The sequence below is a fragment of the Orbicella faveolata genome, unplaced genomic scaffold (assembly GCF_042242905.1).
Source record: "Orbicella faveolata isolate gen_17 unplaced genomic scaffold, um_ofav_v1 contig_25, whole genome shotgun sequence".
In the NCBI taxonomy this organism is placed as follows: domain Eukaryota; kingdom Metazoa; phylum Cnidaria; class Anthozoa; order Scleractinia; family Merulinidae; genus Orbicella; species Orbicella faveolata.
This window is the reverse complement of record NW_028301553.1, coordinates 30,764,542-30,784,029: the sequence shown is the minus strand read 5'-3', so window position 1 is coordinate 30,784,029 and position 19,488 is coordinate 30,764,542. Positions and strand designations below refer to the sequence as shown.

Here is a 19,488-nt window from a genome sequence, read left to right as displayed (position 1 = left end):
TAGTTCATCAATAAATTTAGCTTACCTAAAACCTTCAAGATGGCGAACGCATCGCTGTAGATTTCCGACTCCCTTCTCATTCGACTGGAGGATTTGTCACGGAAAATCGAGCGCAGAATAAGTTGGAATATCATCAAGTATGGTATTTGTACCCATTAGAAAATTAAGCAATGAAAATAGAGAGGAAATTCTGACAAATTAACACGCACGCGACTTACCACGAGCGACACGCACACGATTACATCAATCGGAAGTTTATTTTGGCAACCTTGTGGCCCCATGTCCCTTGCCTTCCACATGCACAAACTACGCTTCACGCACCAAGGAGAAAGTAATCCACCGGGCTTTTCCAAATGGTTTATACTACAGTTACTACAGTTCTTAAAATGCGAAAACAAGGCGAGAGGCCTGGAACTACCTTATGAAATTCGTCTTCCGGTTGAGGTTTACGCGCGGGTTCGTGTCGCTCTCACGATCACGAGCCTTTTGCGAGCCTGCTCATTTGTCAGCGTTTCTCTTTGCTTTATTTTCGAATGCGTACGTAAACAATATTTGATGATATTGAAGCTTAGTCTCTGCTCGATTTTCCGTCAACAAAACCTCCACTAAACAGTCAAAGGAGAACAGGAGAGTCGGAAATCTGCAACGCGTCAGCCATCTTGGAAGTTTCAGGTTAGCTAAATTTATTGATGAACTTGAATCGGTCCCATTGATAGTTCTTGGCTTTTTTAATTTTAATTTTCCCATTGATTTTATAGGCGGTCAGTAGGGGGGTCAGTAGGGGGTCAGTAGGGGGTCAGTTGACCGGGGGTCAGTGTTTTGTCGAAACCCAAATTTAACGTCCATCATCCATTCCATTGAGAAGTCCATTCCAATACAAATTTTCTTTTTGTCACTCAGTGTATGTCACGCGACGTTGGTTTTCAATTTCGTTTTTCCGAGAATCTCTAAACTGAATCAGGAATGAAATTAGAGAAGGTGGCCTGTTCTGGTCGTCTGTACTAAATGATTTCACGCTGTAGATGTTCTTTGTGAATCACAGCTGAACTGATTGCTTGCTCACGAACATGGCTGCCTCTGAAGGTAAGTAAAGCGTTGTTGCTCGTGTGTTCGACTTGTATGTCGACTATCAGCTAAGTGCAATTTGTGGTCTTTGTCCATTTGCACGTCGAACGAGACGAAATGATTACACTACTAGGGTACAAATCGTTTCTTTGATAACAAAGAATGCTTCATATTGTGGTTTAGATGGCATTCAGCGACACTGAGCAACTAAAACCGAAATCAATCATTGTAACGTAAGACGAACGCCATCAGACATGCGGAACTTTATGATCAGTCCAGTGTCAGCATATATTAACACACTCAGTCATACTGCATCATCAAGACAGTGACAGACTCATTCCAGGATTGTCCTTGCTTACTGTCCTTATATTCTCTAGAATGCAACTTCGGGGAATTTGGTGTTGCGAAAGACAATATGATTATCCAATTTACATCCGTTTTGTTTGGAGGATATTGAGAATATTTATGTGAATGACTAAATGTGAATAACCGAAATATTGCTTTCAGTGCTTTTAAGGTTAAAATCTTCTAGCTTCCGCTTTTTAAAAGGTGTCTCTTTTACGGGATTTTTTTCTCCTGTATTTTGCATAATTAAACAGATATGTTATGATTAAGGTGGGTAATTTAGTTAACACTTTTCAACAGAATGGACAGGAATGGAATGTCCAGAAGGAAATTATTTCAACGGAGTCAGTCTAAATCATTTGTTACAAATGAAGCTATTACGTGTTATTTGAAAAGTTATCCCTTGACTGACTTGCATGATGTGCATGTAAAGGTTACATTATTTGTACCCAAGGACATTAGCTTTGCAATGCTTCTCAATGTATGCTATGTACACATGTAATTTGTGTACTAATAACTGGCATAGGAGACTTTTTATCTCCTTCTGTCATGTTTAAATTATCTTCTAATTCAGTTCATTTCAACCTATTCTGGCCCATTCTGGTCCACATGTTCAGCTTCAGTTAGGTGGACTTTAGGCTGCATCGGCCGGGTTGGGGGGGGGGGGGGGGGGGGTAGAATCTGAGTATCCCAAATCCTGTTAATTTTTGGCCTAAATGTTCTGTATCCAGCTAATTCCAACTGCAAAAGGTAACAACTATCCCACTTGATATCTTGGGATATCTGTTGCAAATATGCCATATCCCATTAACTTTTTCCCCAAATATCCTGCATCTCATTAATTTTATTGCCTCAATATCCTGTATTCTGAAAATTCCTAATAGGGCCTTAAACTTAGTTGTATCCAATAAGGCACTTAGAAATCTGTTTGGGTTTCAGTCTGATGGGAAAGATTTATTTCCATAGTTATCCCAGCTACTAGTGTCTTCTCTGAAATGAAATCTGACCTTATTTCTGGTCTCATCCTTGCTTCACTTGGGATTTCCTCTCACCTAATTTAAGAGGATCTGATTAGAACTTCATTTTCTCTGCACACTTCCCTTCTCTAAGGCCTCTGCCTCCCCACCCCCACCGTCTCTCCCCAATATTGTAGGCTGAGAAAATAAAATAAATTGACAGAAATACAGTGTAAATTCAATTTGAAGCTTGACCACTTACATTTTGTTCTTTTATCATAAATAAACAATAGCTAGTCTCATTTAACCCTCCTTTGTGTGATTTGAAAGAGGGTTCACCCTTCCTAAAAAGTCCCAGCCCTTTACAAAGCTTTTGAAAAGAAAATGAGCCCCTGAGCCCCTGGGGTATAATAATCAAAGTTTTATGGTATAACATTATTTCTGTACATGATGAAAATACAAGAGCAAATACAGAAAAAAATAATTGTGTTGTGCTACAGTCATGTCAAATGATGAAAGCTCAGCTAGTAATATTCTTAGCCAGGGTTTGGTGTCTGAACATGGTTATTTTTACTTCATTTGGACCAGTTGAATCATTGTTCTTTTTGTTTTCCGGTATAAACCTGTATATACATCAATTTTGTGACTACAGAATTTGTAGCAGGCTCCGGTGGCCCGATGGGCTGCCAAGTGGAGCACCACATTCATAGGAAAGAAAACAAAACCCATGAATTGATTTTCTCATGGTTATCATGGCCAGCAGTATTGCTCATGGGTGTCTGTGCACAGTGACAGTGACGACACAGTCACCCAAGATGGTGGCCAAACTCCAGCTAATAGGCTGATAGAGATGTGCACCCTTGGTTTATAGTGTTCTTTGATATTGGATGTCCATGTCATGGTCAATTGACACCTGTCAAAACAAGGTATCTGCTGATCAGTATCATGTGACCATATCGTGGGCTCAAGTTTAAAGCTCACTGAGGTCACATGTTCTTTTCTAAGTTGACCACTGACTAAGTGCTGGCCTTTGATCGGATTGCAGGCTCATGTCAGGTTAACCTGTTGTAATCAGGGTTGGGTTGTTCAGAAGCCAGTTAACTGTAACCCAGGATTAAAAGTTGACTGAAGTATAAATATATCTTTATACAAATGTTTTTCACTGCTTTTGTTTTGTGTGCTACTTAAAACAGATGGCCAAACAATGTACGGAAAACCTCACTGCAAAGTTACAAAACCTAAGGTGGCTCCATAGGGTAATCCTCTTTGGCGTTTCGCGCGCAAGTGTTATGTTTTGAATGCCGTTTTTGCATTCGTTTTCACACCCAGTCCTCAAAATAGTGTTTTACTATCATCTCTGTTAAAATTTTGGGTTTAGTTTTGATTTTCTTGAAATTACTTCGGTGAAATCTTCCAAAATTTTCACAGCACTTGGCATCCTACAGGATATGAATTTTAAACACGAAAAAAGTAGGGTTTGTACAGATAGTTTTTTCGATTCTTGCAAATTTATGTCTTTTACCGCTGTGAAAAAACTGGTCTCATAGATTTCCCTGAAAGACAAGCTCCGACTAAAGTGCACTGTTTACTGCCAGTCTGCCAAATTCTACGGAATTTCACCGAAGGAAAGGCGAGAAAATTTACCGTCAGTTTTGCTTTTTGTGCTCATGTTGACGTCATAAATATCGAAAAACACAGACGTTTTCCTTTGAGCGCGCGCAGATTACCTGAGGTTACGTCCTCAGCGCGCGTGCGATTGTAAAATTATAGGGAGCCACCTTAAATCAAAATTCTTGCTTATCCTGGGTTAGCTTAACGGGCTTTGAACAACCCGACCTAGGAGCTCCGCTTTTAGGCCTGGCTAAATCTATATATTATTTTCAATCTTATATATCATTTCTTTAGACCTACATCCACTCATCCTTTCCTAAGAGCGCTTGGTACATGCGCAGTAGTAATCTTACCCGTACCAGGTTCTACCAATTCACCAATAATCTTAACTTTGATGTATGATTATCTGTTATTTGGAATAAAATCGCAAATGCTTTATCTTTTGAGAACGAGAAGATATCGGGAAGACTATTACTCGCCGGGCTCTCAATAATGTTCAAAAACCTTAAGGGGTCTTCGATTCAGTTTACTTATTGTTAGCAGTGTTAGGATCGCAATTGTTGGCCCCCAAAGAACGAAAATTAACCAAAAAAATCATCTAACGAAACAGAATGTTACACTAAAAGTTATTAAATTTGGCTTAAAGAGCCTTTTATGTTTCCTGATTCCAGCAAATTAATTACCATGCAGAGAACTACGGCATAACCAGTTGTCATCTTCTTCTTGTCATGCGTTTGCGCTGAAGTGACTCAGTTACAAATTACTACTTCATTGCAGCTCCTAGTGAAGGTGCCTATGCAGTGTTGGAAGAAGTGGCCGCTTCTTCATTTGAGGATCAGTTCAAAGAATTGACCTCCCTCATCACCTACTTTGAACAGTGCTCATTGGAAACACAACAGTTCATTGACCACATGAAGGCAGCGCTGCAGGAGAACTTGAAAACCGATTTAATGACGGACACGGAAAGACAACGTCTGCAGTCGTATTCTGCCAAGAAATCTACCTTATTAGTTGTTGGTCAAACGAACAGTGGAAAGAGTTCATTTGTTAACGAACTCCTCGGTGGGTCATTTATGCCGACGTCTGAAGTGCCATGTACATCCCGCATAGTTCGTCTGAAATACAGTCAAGAGAATTATGTCCAGGTAATGGGTTATGTTGCTGTTTGAAGTCAGTTTTCACTTGAGAAAGACGCTGTGACAGCGTCGAAAGCTTTTGATCGCTAAAACATTGACTGTGCTTCAGTATCTCGTGTCTTTTATGATTGTATAGTAGTTGTTTAGTTAAACAACTACTAAGTGTTTTGCAGTCTTGGAAATCATACTGCTAGAGGCCTAACAATGCGCTTCTGAGTCTGAAGCGACTACCAATGTTGTTACCTCGCTCGCCCGATACAGAATCTGATAATCCATTGCAAGGTAGCTCCAAGAATTCAGAGGCACCCATTTGCACACCTGGATGATGGTACCTCTTCCGCTCCATACAGCATTTGCTTATCCGTTTCCAATGTCAGGTGCCTCCAACAATTCGGTAGCACCCTTTTGCACGCCCTTTTGCACGACTGGATTATGGTATCTCTTCCGTTCGATACATACATACTTTTATTTGTCATGTAGATCATTAAAAGGCAGCTAAAAAGCTGATGTGGACCTACAAACTTAAGTATAACTACAAAATGTAGGTGAGAAAAGAAAAGAAAAAGAAACGTAAAAAACTAATGAATCGTTTACAGCGCATCTGCTAATCCGTTTCCCGTGTTAGGTGCCTCCAAGAATTCAGTGGTACCCTTTTACACACCTGGATGGAGAGAGGCAACGTGAGGGAAAGAGGGGCTTTGTCTATAAACACAACACTAGGACTCTAACATTTTGAATGACATGCTCATACTCAGCACCACCAGTATTATATTATTCCACTTTGTCGTACCCTGGTTTGTTTTTTGTAAGTTTTAATCGTCTCATTTGCAAAAAAGATTAATATACCTGACTCAATTACCTGTCAATCATACAGAATTGAGCAAAACATTGCTTTTACATTGCAAGGTTTTGGATGAGTCTAGGCCTTCTGAGGACAAGCATTTCTTCAGTAAGAAGAAACTACCGAAAGAGGCAATAGAGCTGGATGAAAGTAGGAGAGGTGATCCGTCCTGGATAAACGCCGTGGTCGAGGTGGGTCTGAACAACTCGCTTCTCCAAAATGGCCATCTGGAAGTTATCGATGCACCTGGGATGAGCGAGAACGAAGCCCTCGATAAGGTTGTCGACGAGTGCATTCACGGTGCTCTTCAAGTTATCATTTACGTCGTAGATGGGAATTCCTCTCTGAGATTACAGGTCAGTAATGCTGCATGTGTTGCTTAAAACGGTTATTGATGTCCAAAAAATCTTTTTATCCTGTAGAGGGGATTATAGCGGAGCTCCAAGCGGAGCCCCATACCCATATAGGAAAGAAAAGGAAACCCATGAATTGATTTTCTCATGCTTACCATGGCTAGCGGTGTTGCTCGTGGGCGCAAACGCACGACGACGGCGACGGCGACGAAGTCGCGTAAGATGGCGGCCATACTCCAGCTAACAGGTTGACAGAGACATGCACTCTCGGTTTGTAGCGTCCCTCTTTAATCTTGGGTATCCATGTTATCGTCAATTGACACTTATAGAAACATGGTATCCGCTGACCAGTATCACGTAACCACATCGCGGGCTCAAGTTTAGAGCTCATCGAGGTCACGTGTTTTGAAGTTGACCGCCGACTGTGACCAAGTGCTGGTTTTCGATTGAATCGCGGGCTCATGTCGGGTTCGGAAGCCGTTTAACGCTAACCCAGAATTATAAAAGTTAACCGAAGTATAATTTTTCTTGTATACAAATGTTTTTCATTGCTTTTGTTTTGTGTATTTTGAGGACCTTGAGATTATTCAAACTCAAAACAGAAGGCCAAAACAACAAAAACGGAAATCCTCACCGTAAAGTTACAAAACTCAAATCAAAATTCTCGCTTATCTTGGCTTTGAACAACCCAGCCTAGGAGCTCCGCTATTAGGCTTGACTAAATCTATATATTATGTTATATGTTTTCCTCCGTTTTGGTTCTACTAAACTCTACGATTTGCAGGAAAAAAACCCTCGTCCAACATGCCCATTCAGAGCTAACAGATTGTCATCTTAGGGCAGTTTTTACTTGAGTGTCAACAATAATTCGCATTTGGTTTGGTCTTGCCTTGCTATCCTAAGCGAATTAGCTCTAACGACTCGGACCACTTTGCCATCCAATTAGAAGGAAAGCCAAAAACAAACGTAACTCGCTCGCAGAAGTTTTCGCGTGCTTCGCCATAACGATACGTATTTGCTTTTGGGCTCGACTGGTTGGCTGGATTATCAGTTTCCTTTGTGATTGACCAGAGTGATTACTTTGGCGGTTACGAGTGTCAATTGAAAACTGCTCCGGGTTTCTCCCTCGAACTTGACGCACGCTTTCTTGATAACAAGTTTTTGAGAGTTGTGTGTTATCGTTACAACGTGGATTAATCGCAGTTAACATTGTCCCAATTATTTCAGAAGTTGTGTACCAAGTGTGGCCATTTGGTTTAAATCGGTTTTGTCATTTATCTTCCTCGTTTTCAAGGAAAGAGGATTTCTTCTAAAGCTGAAGGAAAAAGTTGGAAATCTGCCCATTTTTTACTTGTGCAACAAGGTGGACAAAGACAAAACAGCTCAAGAATTCGACAGAGACTCTGACTCGGAAGACGATGAAGAGCCTAGCCCGAGCAGCGGTGAGGAAAAAGAGCAACTGGTCTATCAAGCTCTTGCAGAATGTCAAATGGTGCCTAAAGACATTCCGTGGACAGAATGTCCATTCTTTCACGGTTTGTCATCTAAAGAAGTGAGACTTGCTCGACTGGAGAAAAAGACCAATCGATATACAGAGCAGTTTGATGTGCTGAAGTCCAAGCTTCTACCGTTCGCCGCCTTTGGAGTAAATGCACACTTGAAGTCGGCCACTGAACTTCTCTGTCAGATCCAAGAGAGAGTCTTCGATTTTTTCTTGAGTTATGATTTCAAGGAAGATAGAATACCTGCCCAGAATGAGTTATTTGATAAGCTAGAAGTGAAAGAACTGCAGTATGTCAACAAGATGAGAAATTATGTTAGCAAAAACCAGTCTAAATTTGCCACAATCGTTGCAAACGCCATCCGCAGCTATGGGGAAATAATCGTAATTGAGGCAGGCCAAATGCAGTTTGATGCAATTAAAATAGGAGACGTTGTTGGGCGAAACGAAGTCGTGGAACAGTGTCGAAGACAAATCAAAGACATGGTATTGTTCAAGATTATGAACATTGCAATGGACGGAGTACGAAAGGCGGTCTCTTCAATCACAAAGATGCTGCGTGAATCCCTGGAGAGCGAGTTCAACGAGGTCACGAGAGATGAGGATCGTCTATTCAACCTCGTCAAGCAGCAACTAGAGTACAGCTTTCTCCAGCATTTCCAAGATGGGAACGCATGCGTTCATTTCGATTATGCCTTGATGAAATTTGGCGTGAAACTTATTGATGACGCCAAGAAAGTCGTTGGCGACGTGTGGTCCGCCATAACGGGAAAAGGAACCACGCTCAATGAACAATGGAAGAGGAATATTGCTAAAAGTGTGTTAGAAAACGTTGACTGTGATGCCATCGCTGTCAGAATATGTTTTAACATACTATCAGATGTCGAGAGTGGTCATAAGTTGTTCCAAGCTAACCTGGCCTACATGAGACTATTTTGCCAAGACGCCGCGGCGCAGACAGATGTCCAGCGAAAATTTGCCTCCGCCTGCTCCCCATTCTTTGCGAGACTGATGTGCAAAGCTAAAGCTCTGTATCAGTCGCTGGCGTGTGAAGTTCCCTGGAAAGCAGCGTTTGGGGCTCGAGTGGGAAGGAAGGGTCACAGGGGCCAAGTGTTTGAAGACAAGTCTAACAAGCTTCGAGTAATAAAACAACTGACCTGCAACGAGGCAAAGCAAGATGAACACCTGTTAGGCATCACAAAAACCTCAAGAAGGTCAGATATAGCATTTTAGGACATAAAAACACAATTAGCCCCAGAGTCTAAATGCAAGTTCTCCTAAATGGTCTTCTACATTTTGTATGGTTCTAGCTGAGAGAATATATGTTATTATCGAAAAAAATGTTATGTTTTGGTGATGACTTCTGTCATTCTCGAAACCGGTTCTTAGGAGATATTATTGCAGATTACTCATAGGGCTCACTTCGCCGTTCACTGACAGCGTTTTCGCTACGAAACAAAAACCCCTCTGGCACCCAGGGTACTGTTTTCTTTGTCTTTGATAAGTATGATGAAAAATGAAAATCAGATAGGCCTTAATTAAGCCTCACAAAAAAGCGTCAGTTTAGGAAAAAGGGCAGGATTCGGGGGGGGGGGGGGTGGGGGAGCACAAAGTCTGCGTTGATCCCAAACCCCCATGTGCGTACAGACTGGCAGTGCATTGTTCTGTTTACAAATTTCTACGGTGTAAATTTTTTTGTTCTGGAGAGACCAAAATTAATTTTTTTAGCCTGACGATTGCGTCCGTACAGAAATGTGCTCTTTAGGACGTCGAGGTAAAAGTCAAACTTTTCCTTTAATACCTGTAGGATTCAAGAAGACATTTCCACAATTTTAAAACCTGTTTCATTGATTCTGGATGGAAGCAATGAAGTCACTGTCCTGTTTCCAAGGATGAACACAGACTTGTTCGACCGTCTGCAGAGTGGCCAGGAGAATCCCATCAAACTGGTCCGAGGATTAAGAATAGCACAGCAAATGACTGACGCCCTCGAGAACTGCTGGATCAGAGGCATTCACCATGTGGACCTGAGGATTACAAATGTTCTGGTATTTATAATTTTTTACCCATTTCCTCGATTGTTTCAAGTTTCAGGTTTTCCCTTGGCAATCTTCGTGGGGACCGTGGGACGAATTTCTGATATTTTGGCGGGGTTATTGACTTAATTAATTAATTATTTATTTATTTATTCATTTATTTATTTATTTATTTACTCATATTCAATTACACAGATGATCAAAATAAAATAAAATAAAGAATTAAATATATCTACAAGTATAAAAAGGAGATATCTGAGTAATTAGGCCAGTTTATATAGCATTCTAGATTCCTTATTTTAAAAGAACTGCCTGAGATAAGATATGAAGTACACAGAATACTAATGTAGACAAAATCGCAACAACAATAAGTGATCAGAAAACTATAAACATTTCTCCGTATTTAAGTTAAATTTACTAATATAAAACTGATCCACTTGATTCACTTCACGTTTCAAGGGTTTAAAAATACTTCAAAAGAAAGAAACCCGCACCACGTTTCTAGCACTACCGTAAACATTTTGTGCCACCAATGGCTCGATGTCAGCCGTGAACATTCCTTCTTGAGAGATTTGCTTATATATGTTTAATTTTTTGCACACTGACAAGCTGTAGACGAAGTAAAATACAGCTGTTTAAAGAAAGGTTGTCCTACAAAAGTGTAAAAGCGTACGCGACAATGTCGAAAGGTATTATGAGTAATGGTGGCCAACGGTTACTTGAAGCTGAAGGCATTTCATAACAGAAGGAAACAGCACAAACACGTGTATTAATGCTTCTCCTTCCTGAAACACTGTTAACCTCAATCAAGCAACGCCAGACTATTACTAGCCATGATACCAATCGGCATTTTTACGCTTGTGTGGGACAACCTTTGTCGAAACAGCTATATGTCGAAAGACAAAATCAGGAAGCGGGCGGAAAAAACTCAAAATACGTTAAAACGTAGCACTTTGTAATAGTGAATTTGCACGAAAACTACACATCATTTTAAGAACAAATTATTTATTGTCTAGATTGTCTAAATCACATTTATTTATAGTGTCTGTCCCTTAACAGCTTGATGTTAAACTGAACGCAAAACTAAACGTCTCCAAGCCAAGAGATGATTCAATCCCTTATCCCGACAATTTAGCGCCTTTCCACGTACCACGTAAGAATCCTGGTGCCTGCAAGGTTGACCCTGACACGGTGAGCACTCTTCAAACCCACTGTGCGTACAGCCTTGCTGTTCTACTCTTGATTCTGTTGGGAGAAAAGTACGACAGGCCAGCCTACGCTCAGACAAGCAACGTAAACGAGGTGTATGCTGCCATCACCCAGGAGAAAGATTCTGATCACGTCTCTGGGTGGAAGGACCCGGGGGGTCGGCATTCGGGCGGAAAGGTGGAAGCGCTAAAAATTGTCCAGACCATGTTTAATGCTCAGCGACAAGAAGGCGTTTTGATGTCACTGATGGATAACTTCAAATTACAAGTCGCTGAGGTGCTATCTTCTTATGAATTTTATAAAGATACAAGTCTGTAAAAGAAAAACAAGTTTGTGAAAGCGAACTCGATTGTTTTAGTCGATTGTTAGATTTATCTCTAAAAGAAAACGATGGAACTACCACCAAATTTGTCACGCTTTGCAAAGCTTTTCTCTAAAGTAAATTCGCACGATCCAGGGTTAACGCCTTCATATTTGAAATCTTGCAGTGTGTCTTGCACTGTAACGTTTGTTGTAGAAGACAAATGTTTGATGTCTGTGGCGACCATGCGTTTCATTGTTGGAAGTGTTTAGCGTAACTAAAGGGACAGGTCGTATTTTTTTTTATTACCAAATGTGAATAACTGAGGCCTTAAATACGTGTTAGAAACTTGTAAATAGAGATGATTTCAAATGTTACTGATCACGTTGGCATACAGGTTGATCTAAACTAAGTTTTACGACCGGTTTGTAGGCCACAGAATGATCATAAAAATCCTGACCTACATGATAAAGTAATACCGTTAATTTGTTATTAGTATTATTGTCGTCGGTCGTCAGTTGTCTGTCGTATATTGACCGTCGTCAACTGGCAAAAGAAGACCTCTGATTCCGGTTACGATTTCAGCATCCAGTTTAATTTGATGAATGGACAAAGCAGTGTCAATTGTTTACACCAGAATATCGTTGTCACTATACCGTAATAACCATTTTCGTGAAGTACACCTAAAAATTAGTTCTGAGTTTGGTTAGACGGAGAAACGCTCACAAATATCATAAACAAGACGGATAGTTATCGATGGAACTTGAAGAGTAGGTTCTTTTCAGACTGCGCCCTCGAGATCCGATTTTGGTGGCAGCGATATTCTTCAACTAGTTAAGCCTCGCATCGTTTTCAGCTATGTAAAATGATGATAGGAAAGACGGATGAGCTAGTCGAGGAGCCGTTTTCAGTGTTAACTACATCCTGTGAAATAATAGAATTAACAAGAGAATATTATTTCAATGAGCTTGATAGAACTTTAAGATTGCGTGATCAAGATCTGTTGTTAGAGCTGAGGCAGCCATATTCTTCAGTTATACCTCGCATCGTTTCATGTAAAACAGCGATAGGAAAGACTGGCGAGCTAGCTACCTCGTATTAAGTACCAAAAGTAACTAGAGGGCGTTGATACAATGAGAAAAGTTTCAACAATGATATTTCCACTGACGGGAGAAGTATCGCCGTTTTTGGCAGATCTTCGTTGAAGCACTTGTAAAGTTTTCGATTTTTGTTGTCAAGTCAACTTCCACAAGGTATTTTAAATATCTCTACTCCCAACGCCCCAACCAAAAACAAAGTAAAAAGAGAAATAGAACAAGCAACAGACAGAGGCTTAGCGTAGCTTAGTTGCATGCCATGTGCAAGGAGATATAATCTAAAGTTCATGTAGTTGTCAGTATTTTTGGGAGTATAAACAACTTTTAAGACTTTCCAGTTGATAGGTAACGTTCTGAAGGTTAGCTTAGTTGCATTCCACATGCAAGGGAAAATAATCTAAAGTTCTTCTAGTTGTCAGTATTTTGGGGAGTATAAACAACTTTTAAGACTTTTCAATTGATAAGCAACGTTCTGCAGCTAGGTTAGTTGCATTCCACGTGCAAGGGAATATAATCTAAAGTTCTTCTAGTTGTCAGTATTTTGGGGAGTATAAATAACTGTTAACACTTAGCAGTTGATAAGTAACGTTCTGAAGGTTAGTTTGGTTGCATTCCACATGCAAGGGAATATAATCTAAAGTTCTTCTAGTTGTCAGTATTTTGGGGAGTATAAACAACTTTTAAGACTTTTCAATTGATAAGCAACGTTCCGAAGCTAGGTTAGTTGCATTTCACGTGCAAGGGAATGTAATCTAAAGTTCTTCTAGTTCTCAGTATTTTTGGGAGTATAAATAACTTTTAAGACTTTTCAGTTAATAAGTAACGTTCTGAAGCTTAGCTTAGTTGCATTCCACATGCGAGGGAATATAATCTAAAGCTCTCCTAGTTATCGGTATTTTTGGGAGTATGGAAAATGACTTTTAAGACCTTTAAGTTGGTAAGTAACGTTCTGAAGCTTAGCTTAGTTGCATTCCACATGCAAGAGAATATAATCTAAAGTTCTTCTAGTTGTCAGTATGTTTGGAAATATGAATAACTTGTAAAAAGTTTCAGTTAATGCCGTATTTATTCGATTAAGCGCCCAACCTCGAATAAGCGGCCACCTCGAATAAAGTTAATAAGCGCCCACCCTCGAATAAGCGCCCACACTCACCACCCCTACCCCCAAAAAATACTTTTTAACCGCCCAACCTCGATAAACTCTTCTCTATTGCTTCCTTGTTTAGAACAATGTGGTACATTTGCATTGTTTGTGTTAAGAGTGTGCCTAGTATAACCTTCGGTCGTCTGTTGAAGATCGGAGTCAGTGGGCCTCTGTAAATTATTGTTTTTCATTGTTTTCTCTTTTGGTCCAGACTGGTACTATACGAGATCGGCAATTCTATTAATCACTAACCACTTGGGCGTAGCCCTTTTTTTGTTTGCACTTTTACCTTAGGAGGGTTCGGCTAGCTTATCGATAGTGATCTGAGGCAATTCTTGGAAGGTTGTCTTGTTGGCCCTGTTTGCTATTTTCAGCGTCTATCGAGCATAAGATGGTTTTGATCCATCGAATTCGAATGATTCAGTGAAGAGCTTTCACCTCCGCCATTCACGTGAAGCTTGTGAGCCGCCTGAGGGACCAGACTCGAAATGAATGGGACATGATAATATCAATAATGGTGGAAATAAACTCAAATCATACTCCTTAAAGGATTTTTTTGGCCGAAAATGTTTCTTTCTATTGTATTTCTAACCAGGAAGCTCCGACATCTCAAATGTATGGAATATTTGAAGTTGCTTTTGTGGGATTACTGGACCAATACCGGAATGGCGAATAAATACGTGTCCCATTGCTTAAAAGCAAAGTGGGTTGGCTCGTCCTTGATGCATAAGACACAGTACGCGCCACAAAATAACCCTTATTGTTTTCATTGTCTTTTTTTGTTCTGTGTCTTCTACACCAATTAAGAGTCACTGAGTCTTGGTCCAGTAAAAATTACCATTAATTAATGTATTTTGAATTTCTATCAAGTTCATTGAACTTGTTAAATCTCGCAACACAATGGAAAATCGTTACTTTTTGTTCGTTTACTCATTGAATTATTATCGTCACTGTGATTTATTTACGCAGGCATAGTTAATTAGGCTACATTTTTCACGTTTTTTTTGCTCTGAAATACACGTGTACTTAAAGTGACCTTCTTGGAATTAAAAGCTCATAAAACTGTGCGATATAAAATCGAACTTACTGAACGTAATTAAATACTAGGTAAGATAAATTTGATATTAATGACTTAAAACATGGATATATGTTGCTGAATGCGTTAATTACCGCAAGCATGCACTGATTCATTCATTCACTCATTTGTTTTGCCGTCTTATTACTACTGTGTAATCCAACTTCCATTACTTAGAGAGCAACTTCTTAATCGCTTGTGGAATCAGGCATTTTTTATCTGCACTGAACGGAGCCATCTTATGTTCATTCCTGAAGCTACTTCCTACATACTTTTGATTTTTCACAATCAGTTCACCTGCCTAGCGTGGTCCCTTAACATTATGGACATGCAATTACATTCCATTTGTATGGGGTATAGAGTTGTTGATTTATATGAGTATAAATTTCACTTTTCATTGATTTCTGACATGCATGCTTCCAATATCAGTTGCAATCTTGGCACGAGGTGTATCATTTGCAAGGATTCTCTTTCATCCCAGCACCTCCTCATCAATTCCCAGCAGGCATCGCTCACCACAGGAAGCCTCTTTGGTACAACACCTTCTACCACCACTTTCTGCATGGCTTCAATGGTTTCCAGGTCTTTGTACACTTCCGGCCGTGCTGTTCCAGTTCCTTCACAGAGTACCCATAGAAGCATTCCAAATGCATAGATGTCGTACGAACTGTAACTGAGGTGGCCTCTATCATGATACTGGTACATTTCAGGTGAAATGTGGAATGGTGCACCCAGAGGTGTCATGTCATAAGGACTCTCTGGTTTGGCAAGGTTGATCTTGGCTGTTCCATCAAACATCAGCTGAGGAGGAAATAAAGCAAGTATTAAACCACGTACTTCTCAACAAAAGCGGTGTAACAAAAGGTATTATGAGTAATGGTGGCCAACGGTTACTTGAAGCTGAAGGCATTTCATAACAGAAGGAAACAGCACAAACACGTGTATTAATGCTTCTCCTTCCTGAAACACTGTTAACCTCAATCAAGCAACGCCAGACTATTACTAGCCATGATACCAATCGGCATTTTTACGCTTGTGTGGGACAACCTTTGTCGAAACAGCTATATGTCGAAAGACAAAATCAGGAAGCGGGCGGAAAAAGCTCAAAATACGTTAAAACGTAGCACTTTGTAATAGTGAATTTGCACGAAAACTACACATCATTTTAAGAACAAATTATTTATTGTCTAGATTGTCTAAATCACATTTATTTATAGTGTCTGTCCCTTAACAGCTTGATGTTAAACTGAACGCAAAACTAAACGTCTCCAAGCCAAGAGATGATTCAATCCCTTATCCCGACAATTTAGCGCCTTTCCACGTACCACGTAAGAATCCTGGTGCCTGCAAGGTTGACCCTGACACGGTGAGCACTCTTCAAACCCACTGTGCGTACAGCCTTGCTGTTCTACTCTTGATTCTGTTGGGAGAAAAGTACGACAGGCCAGCCTACGCTCAGACAAGCAACGTAAACGAGGTGTATGCTGCCATCACCCAGGAGAAAGATTCTGATCACGTCTCTGGGTGGAAGGACCCGGGGGGTCGGCATTCGGGCGGAAAGGTGGAAGCGCTAAAAATTGTCCAGACCATGTTTAATGCTCAGCGACAAGAAGGCGTTTTGATGTCACTGATGGATAACTTCAAATTACAAGTCGCTGAGGTGCTATCTTCTTATGAATTTTATAAAGATACAAGTCTGTAAAAGAAAAACAAGTTTGTGAAAGCGAACTCGATTGTTTTAGTCGATTGTTAGATTTATCTCTAAAAGAAAACGATGGAACTACCACCAAATTTGTCATGCTTTGCAAAGCTTTTCTCTAAAGTAAATTCGCACGATCCAGGGTTAACGCCTTCATATTTGAAATCTTGCAGTGTGTCTTGCACTGTAACGTTTGTTGTAGAAGACAAATGTTTGATGTCTGTGGCGACCATGCGTTTCATTGTTGGAAGTGTTTAGCGTAACTAAAGGGACAGGTCGTATTTTTTTTTATTACCAAATGTGAATAACTGAGGCCTTAAATACGTGTTAGAAACTTGTAAATAGAGATGATTTCAAATGTTACTGATCACGTTGGCATACAGGTTGATCTAAACTAAGTTTTACGACCGGTTTGTAGGCCACAGAATGATCATAAAAATCCTGACCTACATGATAAAGTAATACCGTTAATTTGTTATTAGTATTATTGTCGTCGGTCGTCAGTTGTCTGTCGTATATTGACCGTCGTCAACTGGCAAAAGAAGACCTCTGATTCCGGTTACGATTTCAGCATCCAGTTTAATTTGATGAATGGACAAAACAGTGTCAATTGTTTACACCAGAATATCGTTGTCACTATACCGTAATAACCATTTTCGTGAAGTACACCTAAAAATTAGTTCTGAGTTTGGTTAGACGGAGAAACACTGACAAATATCATAAACAAGACGGATAGTCATCGATGGAACTTGAAGAGTAGGTTCTTTTCAGACTGCGCCCTCGAGATCCGATTTTGGTGGCAGCGATATTCTTCAACTAGTTAAGCCTCGCATCGTTTTCAGCTATGTAAAATGATGATAGGAAAGACGCATGAGCTAGTCGAGGAGCCGTTTTCAGTGTTAACTACATCCTGTGAAATAATAGAATTAACAAGAGAATATTATTTCAATGAGCTTGATAGAACTTTAAGATTGCGTGATCAAGATCTGTTGTTAGAACTGAGGCAGCCATATTCTTCAGTTATACCTCGCATCGTTTCATGTAAAACAGCGATAGGAAAGACGGGCGAGCTAGCTACCTCGTATTAAGTACCAAAAGTAACTAGAGGGCGTTGATACAATGAGAAAAGTTTCAACAATGATATTTCCACTGACGGGAGAAGTATTGCCGTTTTTGGCAGATCTTCGTTGAAGCACTTGTAAAGTTTTCGATTTTTGTTGTCAAATCAACTTCCACAAGGTATTTTAAAAATCTCTACTCCCAACGCCCCAACCAAAAACAAAGTAAAAAGAGAAATAGAACAGGCAACAGACAGAGGCTTAGCGTAGCTTAGTTGCATGCCATGTGCAAGGAGATATAATCTAAAGTTCCTGTAGTTGTCAGTGTTTTTGGGAGTATAAACAACTTTTAACACTTTCCAGTTGATAAGTAACGTTCTGAAGGTTAGCTTAGTTGCATTCCACATGCAAGGGAAAATAATCTAAAGTTCTTCTAGTTGTCAGTATTTTGGGGAGTGTAAACAACTTTTAAGACTTTTCAATTGATAAGCAACGTTCTGAAGCTAGGTTAGTTGCATTCCACGTGCAAGGGAATATAATCTAAAGTTCTTCTAGTTGTCAGTATTTTGGGGAGTATAAATAACTGTTAACACTTAGCAGTTGATAAGTAACGTTCTGAAGGTTAGCTTGGTTGCATTCCTCATGCAAGGGAATATAATCTAAAGTTCTTCTAGTTGTCAGTATTTTTGGGAGTATAAATAACTGTTAACACTTACCAGTTGATAACTAACGTTCTGAAGGTTAGCTTGGTTGCATTCCTCATGCAAGGGAATATAATCTAAAGTTCTTCTAGTTGTCAGTATTTTGGGGAGTATAAACAACTTTTAAGACTTTTCAATTGATAAGCAACGTTCTGAAGCTAGGTTAGTTGCATTCCACGTGCAAGGGAATATAATCTAAAGTTCTTCTAGTTGTCAGTATTTTGGGGAGTATAAATAACTGTTAACACTTACCAGTTGATAAGTAACGTTCTGAAGGTTAGTTTGGTTGCATTCCACATGCAAGGGAATATAATCTAAAGTTCTTCTAGTTGTCAGTATTTTGGGGAGTATAAACAACTTTTAAGACTTTTCAATTGATAAGCAACGTTCCAAAGCTAGGTTAGTTGCATTTCACGTGCAAGGGAATGTAATCTAAAGTTCTTCTAGTTGTCAGTATTTTTGGGAGTATAAATAACTTTTAAGACTTTTCAGTTGATAAGTAACGTTCTGAAGCTTAGCTTAGTTGCATTCCACATGCAAGGGAATATAATCTAAAGCTCTCCTAGTTATCAGTATTTTTGGGAGTATGGAAAATGACTTTTAAGACCTTTAAGTTGGTAAGTAACGTTCTGAAGCTTAGCTTAGTTGCATTCCACGTGCAAGAGAATATAATCTAAAGTTCTTGTAGTTGTCAGTATTTTTGGAAATATGAATAACTTGTAAAAAGTTTCAGTTAATGCCGTATTTATTCGATTAAGCGCCCAACCTCGAATAAGCGGCCACCTCGAATAAAGTTAATAAGCGCCCAGCCTCGAATAAGCGCCCACACCCACCACCCCTACCCCCAAAAAGTACTTTTTAAGCGCCCAACCTCGATAAACTCTTCTCTATTGCTTCCTAGTTTAGAACAATGTGGTACATTTGCATTGTTTGTGTTAAGAGTGTGCCTAGTATAACCTTCGGTCGTCTGTTGAAGATCGGAGTCAGTGGGTCTCTGTAAATTCTTGCTTTTCATTGTTTTCTCTTTTGGTCCAGACTGGTACTACACGAGATCGGCAATTCTATTAATCACTAACCACTTGGGCGTAGCCCTTTTTTTGTTTGCACTTTTACCTTAGGAGGGTTCGGCTAGCTTATCGATAGTGATCTGAGGCAATTCTTGGAAGGTTGTCTTGTTGGCCCTGTTTGCTATTTTCAGCGTCTATCGAGCATAAGATGGTTTTGATCCATCGAATTCGAATGATTCAGTGAAGAGCTTTCACCTCCGCCATTCACGTGAAGCTTGTGAGCCGCCTGAGGGACCAGACTCGAAATGAATGGGACATGATAATATCAATAATGGTGGAAATAAACTCAAATC

At 39.9% G+C, this 19,488-nt stretch overlaps 1 protein-coding gene across 1 annotated transcript; it reads left to right on the top strand.

Moving 5' to 3' along the window:
* Positions 1 to 853: 853 nt before the first annotated feature.
* LOC110059249 (dual serine/threonine and tyrosine protein kinase-like) lies at positions 854 to 13,503 on the top strand. The gene is made up of 6 exons (XM_089294790.1): positions 854 to 1,083; positions 4,755 to 5,122; positions 6,020 to 6,310; positions 7,602 to 9,022; positions 9,616 to 9,856; positions 10,904 to 13,503. Exons 1-6 carry the CDS (start codon positions 1,068 to 1,070, stop codon positions 11,369 to 11,371), a joined length of 2,805 nt encoding a protein of 934 aa, XP_089150916.1. The 5' UTR covers positions 854 to 1,067; the 3' UTR covers positions 11,372 to 13,503.
* The last annotated feature ends 5,985 nt before the right edge of the window (positions 13,504 to 19,488 follow it).